The sequence below is a fragment of the Phasianus colchicus genome, chromosome 24 (genome assembly GCF_987193195.1).
Source record: "Phasianus colchicus chromosome 24, bPhaCol1.hap1.1, whole genome shotgun sequence".
NCBI lineage: Eukaryota > Metazoa > Chordata > Aves > Galliformes > Phasianidae > Phasianus > Phasianus colchicus.
This window is the reverse complement of record NC_143459.1, coordinates 6,440,555-6,448,245: the sequence shown is the minus strand read 5'-3', so window position 1 is coordinate 6,448,245 and position 7,691 is coordinate 6,440,555. Positions and strand designations below refer to the sequence as shown.

At 59.3% G+C, this 7,691-nt stretch overlaps 1 protein-coding gene across 1 annotated transcript; it reads left to right on the top strand.

The window, feature by feature from the left end:
- Window positions 1–715: 715 nt before the first annotated feature.
- Window positions 716–7,659, top strand: HEYL (hes related family bHLH transcription factor with YRPW motif like). Its single transcript, XM_031594736.2, has 5 exons — window positions 716–1,179; window positions 3,245–3,311; window positions 3,622–3,705; window positions 4,086–4,167; window positions 5,537–7,659. Exons 1-5 carry the CDS (start codon window positions 1,100–1,102, stop codon window positions 6,178–6,180), a joined length of 957 nt encoding a protein of 318 aa, XP_031450596.1. The 5' UTR covers window positions 716–1,099; the 3' UTR covers window positions 6,181–7,659.
- The last annotated feature ends 32 nt before the right edge of the window (window positions 7,660–7,691 follow it).

The window sequence follows — 7,691 nt, the reverse complement described above, 5'->3', positions numbered from 1 at the left end:
GTGTTTCCAGATCTCAGCGCCGATTATTTTTTTTCCTTTTTTTTTTTTTTCTTTTTCAAAATAAAAGGCATTATTTTTGTACTGTGAACCTCTGCTCCGGTTCCCTCCCTCCGCCCCTCTCTCTCCCACATGCCCACGATTTCATTGCCTTTGGGGATTTTAGCTGCGCAGGGCTCTGCCAAACAGACTCCCATCTCCTCCATGCAAGCTTAGAGAAAGTGAGGTGCTCTATGGGCTGCAGGTCAAAGTTTCCAGAGCTGTGGGATGAGGCAGACAGCAGCAGTTCACCCCCGTGCCATAAAACCCAGTGCTGGGCAGGGGTCGGCCTAGATACCCTGCCAGTGCCAAGAGTGGGCACCTGGGGATGCTCTGAACATGGTGGGGGCTGAGCTCACGGCAGAACCCCACAGGACACCCCTACAGGGAGATGTCCCCGTGCACCATCACTGCTGCCCCTTTGGGTATCGCCCTCCAATCCTGGAGGAGTCGCTTCCACCCGATTCACAATTCTCCCACCCGCCCGCGCCGCGTAGCCGTGTGTGCGTGTGGGGCTGGATGTTGATTTTTCCCTGAAACAACTCAGGGCTTTATCAGTCCCATCTCTTTCCCACGGTTTTCTGTTGCCAGTGAGGTCACCGGTCCCTTTAAACTGGGGCTGAGGCCAATGTGCGGCGGGTGGAAGGGGGGGCCGCGGGCAGGGGGGCGGCGGGCAGAGGGGGACATGAGACGGTTCACACAGACTGTTCCTTTTACAGGAAGACTTGGGATTGCGACCAGCGAGCGGGAGGAGGCGGGGGGGCCTGGGAACCTGGGAGCGCCGGCGCGGCCGCGTAATCCGTCACTCCTGGGAGATGTCTCATTAACCCATTAACCAGGGAGGCTGGGGACGTGCTGGGAGCAGAGCGAGGCGGCAGCCGGGGGTGTGAAAGGCAGAGCGGGGCCAGGGGAGGAGCTGGGGAGCAGACGGGGCGAGCTCCGCGCACAGCTCGCCGCGGGACCGCGCCGCGCTCCGACACGCGTGGGGCTCCGGACACGAGTGGGGCTCCGCCGAGCCCTCAGCCCCGCGCCCTCCTCCTTGGCGGAGCCGCTCCCGGTCGGGATGAAGCGTCTGTGCGAGGAGAGCTCGTCGGACACCGAGTCGGACGGCACCATCGACGTGGGCAAAGAGGAGGAGTACAGGTGGGGAGTGCTCCGCGTCGTCCCGAGAGATAAACGACGCCGGGTGGGGGCTCGGCGGTGCCCGGGAGTGCGGGGGAGCGGGGAGCAGCCCCGCTGTGGGATGAGGGCACCCCGGTTTCGGGCTCTGGCTTTCCTCACTGCCCCGGAGCGGTGACCCGACAGCTCCGGGATCGCGGGGGGTGCGAAGAGGGTTCGCGTGAGAAACGCTTCTCCTCTGCCGAGGCGTTTGTCATGCACCAGCTGCGGCTTTGATCTCCTCTGAAAGGCAGCTCGGGCGGTGAGGGGTGCCCAGTTCTCAGCGTGCACTTTCAGGATGGCAGTTTGCAAGCTCCATCATCCCTCCTCCCTCCTACAGCCCGAGCTGCAGCTCCCTCTGCTCGGAGGAGTGGTGAGGAGAGGACCCGTGTGTGCTCGCGAGGCGCAGCTGCGCTCCCAGGGTTCTGCAATGCTTCCCTGCTCTGCTCTGCTGGCCCAGGGCATCCCCTGCCACTGCCCACCGATTGCGGGCCTGGTGGGCTCCGGGCACTGGGGATGAAGGAAGGGCACTGTTAGCTGCTCCCATCCGAAATTCAGCTGCTTCTGAACTCGTTTTGGCAGCCAAGTGTCCCCCACTCTGCAGCTCCGGGTGACTTAATTCCCTTTTTGAGGAGCTGTCCCACCTGGTGCACCCGGTGCCAGGCTCAGGTTCTCACAAACCGATACAGTTTGGGGCAGCTGGGCACAGCCACGCCACCGCATCCTGCACGCGTTCCCCAAACTCTTACACCGTTCCCAGTGCATCAGCATTTCGCCCACCCTTCTGCTGCACATTGAAACACCTCTCACCTCCTCCCGGCTCTGTAGTACCCCAAAGGACAAAGCGGAGGAATTGTCCTGTTTTGTTTCACTGAGTACAACAATGGAGTTTGATCTCTGTCTGTTCGTATTCCCAAGTGAGACGCAGAGCAGCGCTATGATACGGAGGTACTTATGCTGGTTTGCACTGCGGCTCATGTCACGCAAACATACAGCAGAGAGAACCATCCCCACGCCACGGAGCAGCGCAGCGCAGTGTTAGGCGATGGGGTCAGGCAGAACCAAACGCTCCTGGGTGGGGCGGAGGGAGGGAGGGAGGGAGACGGCGTCTGGACCGGGTTCTGGCTCCATGGGGGTGGTTTGGGAGAACCAGTTCCCCACAGCGGAGTGAGTCACTGCGGGCGGGCGCTGTGTCCGCTGTGCGTGCGTTGTTCCGCAGCTCGGGGTCACTGCAGCAGTGCAGGATGCCGCCTGGGTTTGCTTTGCTTTTTGTCTGGAATAGGAGTTGAAAGATCAGTGCTGCAAATTACAGAATCGATCAAGGAGCAGTGCAGAAATCAGAGCCATCAGAGAGTTCAGCTGCGTGGTTCACAACCGTCAGTCAAACATTTCTGAGATACATTTAGCAGAGAGAGAGTTCTGTTGATCCCACATCTGGAGCTCACAAAGAGCGCTGCGCTTGGACAGCTCTGCAAAGAGATTCAAAACTCTCTGCTGTGGAGTGCAGGCTGCATTCCTGCGCTGCCGGGTCAGCTCGGTGCCATCCCCTGCACCCGTTCCCACCCCACCCGTTCCCACCCCGGCGGCACTCATCTTTGGCACATTTCTGTATGCGGACAGCGCGTGTTTATTCTTGCAAAGCCACCTATGCCTGCACAAAGCCCACCCAGCGGACACAACAGCCTCAGGCAAGAGCCGGAAGGTTTGTGCATGAGGATGAGAGGCCCCAACCCCAGAGCTGCTTTTCCAGCCCCGTGGAGACACTGGTGTTGTCCGAGATGCAAGGAGATGTGCCGGGCAGTGGCTGGTGCAGAAACTTGCAGTGGGCTGCTGAGGGCTCCCACGGGGACAGTGGGATTCAGACTGTGCCTGGCTCCTGTCCTTGGTTCCTGATCTCTGTGCTGTGGGTAACATTGAGATGAGAACCACAGAAAACATTATTCTGGGATGGGGAGGAGGAACTGCAGATGGCAAATGCATGTAAAACATATGTGCTGCTGAGGTTTGCCTCCAGCTGCTGCAAGCAGCTCTCCCTCTTTTTCCTTCCCAGCCACGTTCCCAGGTCTGTGTCTCCCACCACGACATCGCAGATACAAGCCAGGAAGAAGCGCAGAGGGGTGAGTTCTGTGCTGTGCCGGTGGCACATCCTCGCCTTGGGACACAGGGGGGTCACCCGAACCGGCTCTGCCCCGTCCCCTGCAGAACCTCCCTCAGCCAAGGGGAGGTTTTAGCAGAGCTGTGGTCTCAAATCGTGTAGAAAGGGCTGGGGCTGAGGGGAGGAGGAGGCTTCACACGTAGTGAGTGCTGCTTTGCTCGGCTTTTTCACCGAAAGCATTCACTTATGTGGCCCAGTGCTGCTCTCAGCCTGCTGTGAGGGCTCTAAATCTGTGAGACACGCCAGGAATGAGTGTGGTTTTCCTCCCGCAGATCATTGAGAAGCGGCGCCGCGACCGCATCAACAGCAGCCTGTCAGAGCTGCGGCGCCTGGTGCCCACTGCCTTCGAGAAGCAGGTGGGTACCCAGAGCAGCAGGGCTGTGCTCAGTCCTCACTGCAGGGAGTGGTGAAACCGGGCGGTAAAACAGCATTAATGCATTTAGAAATAATGTTCAGGAGCTGAAGGGAGGATGAATTCGATCCAGGCTGCATTTCACAGCTATGAGGAAGCACAGAAATGGGGAATTTCAGTTTGCATGGGGTGATGGTGGGAAGGAATTCCATTTTCTGCTCAGTTAAAAACCTGAGGCAATGCCCAGAGAAGGGTGTCTGAATGCTGTGGGTTTTCAGGAGGGTTTGGGGAGGAGGGCACCAGGCAAAGCTCAGCTTGTGAGAGGCACAACGCCCTGGGCCATGAAATGACAAATTTCTCCTTTTTCGCCTGCTCCTAATGCAGGGCTCATCCAAGCTGGAGAAGGCAGAAATTCTACAGATGACAGTGGATCACTTAAAAATGCTCCATGCCACTGGAGGAGCAGGTAAGAGTCACTCCTCAAGTACATGGGCGAGGTGAAGGTGGCATCCTGGGTAGGAAATTCCCCATCAGCAGGAAATGTCTCGGCCCTGCCGTGCCTTACTGCCAGCACCAGGACAAATGCTGCCTTGCCCGCTTCCCAAGGGAAATGTTTTTCCCAGGGGTAAATGGGTTGTTTCCTGCCCTCCTGTTTTTATTTCCTATAAAGTGTGGGTCAGCATCCCACGGGTAGGTTCTGGTATCCCAGACCCACAGTGATGGTGCTGTTGTCCTCATTGCATGCCCCAGTGAAGCTGCCAAGCCAGAGTTGCACTCCCAGAAATGAAGCTTGTTTCCAGAAAAAGTGATATTAAACTCCTTCCCTCCTCCCTGAGATACATTTCCTGTAGAGGCTGAGTTCTGCTTGGGAACTCTGCAAATAAACAAGGCTTTTTTCCCTTTCTGTTCTTGCTTTTTGTCTCTTGGATGTTATAAGAGGAGAGGGGGAGCCCTGTGTGAAATTCAACAAAGGTCTCATTTGTACTGAGAGCTCAGCACAGACCCTCGGTCCTGTTCCAGTTAACAGGATGGGGATCACAGCTCCAGTAAAGAAGCCTCTGGCTTTGCTTACCACCCACTTTTGGCTTTCTGAGGACACTGCTGGCATCCAGGCTTTGCTTCAGAGCTGTAACTCGGTCTGGAACATTTGTTTAGATATTCAGTTTGACTGCACTGCAACAAAGGGCTGCATTGTCCCCAGAGACCCCGGCAAGCAGAGTGGTCCAGTGCTCCACTGCTCTGTGACATTCTCTGCTTTGTTGCTTACTGTCTCACCAAGCTACGAGGAGGGAGCAGAAGCTGAAAAATCAGCCATTGTGTTTTATCTTATTGGTTTTCATGTGGCTCGGAGCTTTCCCAGCCCAGTGGCCCTGGTTCAGCCATTCCTTCAGTGGGAGGTCAGCGTGAGGGAAGTGTAAAGGGCTGAAGTCACTGGGACTCAGGCAGAGGAACTCAGGCTGTGCACAGAGGAGATGCGCATCGGCCCCGGTGCTGCCATAGAGAGGTTCCCAGCACACACCCGGCCATCTGCACGTCCCCAGCAGCCAGAACTCATAGAGCCCAAAAGAAAAGCTGTCATCCTCCCTGAGCACAGTTAATGAACCTTGTTGCTCGTCCCACACACTAGAGTGAAGGGCTTCATGACCCGGCAGTCCTATCCCACCGAGGTAACCAAATGCTGTTGTCACCCACATGGACCCGCTTGGCTGTCTGCTGCAGGGCATCACACGGCAGCAAAGCACCTCAAGTGAAATTTACGGTGCTGCAGAGAGGGTGGTGGGGTCCACGTGCATTCCTGCACGGTGCACGGCCTGACCGTCCCCGTGTCCCTGCAGGGTTCCTGGATGCTCGTGCTCTGGCCGTGGACTACAGGAGCATCGGCTTTCGCGAGTGCCTCACCGAGGTGGTGCGGTACCTGGGCGTCCTGGAGGGGCAGAGCACCGCCGACCCCATCCGCCTGCGGCTCCTCTCCCACCTCAACAACTACGTGGCCGAAATGGAGCCCTCCCCGGCGGCCGCCTCGCTGCTCCCCGTGCAGACGTGGCCGTGGTCCTTCCTGCACAGCCCGGTGCCGGTGCCGCGCCGGGAAGCCGCTCCCGCTCCTCTCCTTGTGACTGCGTCCTACCCGCGCCTCGCCGCCAGGCCGGCCCCGGTGCGCCGCGTCCCCGCCGACGTGCTGCCGTCACACCGGAGCTCTCTGCCCGGCAGGATGGCTTCCTCAGCCCGCAGGGCCCGCGGTGCCCCCTCGGCTTCGACCGCGACGGCCGCACCCCGGATGCCGTCTCCGTCGGGGGCGCCGAGGGGGGGCTCAGCCAAGGGCAGCCCCATCTCCGCTCTGCTCTTCTCTCCCGCCGGTGTCCCTCTGCCCGCAGCCTACGCTGCGCCCGCGGTGCTGGGTGCGGCCGCGCAGGGACCCGCGCTCAGGGTGGGGGCGGCCCGGCTGTGCCGCTCCTGGGCCACGGAGATCGGCGCCTTCTGAGCCCTCAGTGCCCGCTGCCCGTGGACCGGCCGACCGGGCGCCTCTCCTGTTAGCGGAAGCCAAGGATCCATCCAGAAGATTCTCTTTGCTGTCCCCTCCCCTCGCTCTTCACGCTGCCTTCCTCACCTCACCTCACCTCACCATCGCTCATCCTCTCCTTCGTCGTGCCCACGAATGTCAGCGCCATCCGCTTCCACGCGTTCTCTGGGATGGGGGGCACTGCAGACCCCGGCCCTCCAACAGAGCCCGATACTGTTCTCTGCTGCCTTATCTCCTTGGGGACTCGGAGCTCCTGGACGGACTCACTCAGGCCATGTCCCCCAGCTGCAGCACCCAGTTCTGTGCTCTTGGGATTGGTTCTGCTGCCCTGACTGAACGCTGCTCTCCTCGCTGCGCCCCAAATCATCCTGCTCACAGCGGAGCACTGCTGGGCTCTGGCAGCCCTCAGCCCACAGCCGGGTGTGAAGAGGTGAGACACGGGATTTCAAAGGGACTCCGCGGGGAGGGGACGACTCCAACACCGATGTGAGAAGGGCAGCCCTTCCCTCTGCCTGTCGCCCTGCAGGAGCCGTCTCACCTCTTTCCCCACTGAGTGTGCAGTGCAGAGCAGTCAGACCAGCATTCCAAGTGCCTCCCAGTTTTCTCTTGGCCCTTCTCCTCCCACAGTGTCTCTGTTTTCCCTCTCCAGCACCGTGTCGCGGTCTCATGTTGCTCACTCCTGTGCCAGGACCAAACACCATGGGTGCTGCATTGCAGCCCTTGGCCAGCACTGGGTCTGCACTTGCCCCATTCCCAAGAGCTTTTCCTTCCCTGCCGTGCACCCCTGGATAACCAGTGCTGCAGAATCACCCTTGCTCCTGTCCTCCCACCTCTTCTCCTCTGGGCAGGGAGGAACACAAACTCGAAGCTCTCAAGCTCTGGGGCCGCATCACTCAGGGCTGTGTGGCCCAGCGCTCACCCTTCCCGTGGGACTGTGCCTGGATCTGTGGCTTTGTTTGCTGGGATGGATCTGGCCCTGGCTGCATGCCCACCCCAAGGATCTGCCCAGATCAGCAGCTGTGGCACAAAAAGAAAAGTGTGTAGAGGTCAGCGCGGCAGTGGAAAAGACGGAGAAGTTCCCTCCTGGCAGAGACTCTCCCCCACCCCAGGTGGAAGGCGCAGCGTGCCGGGCTGCGTTCCTGCAGAGCACGTGATGTGTGCAGCACTGCTGCTCGGAGAGTGAGTCCTCCTGGTTGTTCTGGTGAACACCACTGCACTTAACATACAGAACCACCTCTGCTGCTCCTCCTCACCCCTGTTCCCCAGTGCCAGAAGCAGCCAGGAACACTTTTCCTCACAGAAAAGACAGAGGAGACCATGGCCCTGGCTGTCCTAGGGCTGCTCAGTGCGCCAGAGCTGCAGCAAGCAGCCTGGCCTCGCTCTGTTGGAGTCACAGCTGTGACATCCAGCAAAAGTGGCAAATAAAGTCTTTCCAACCCCTGTTGGTGTGAAATGCAGTGTTGATGTGCAGC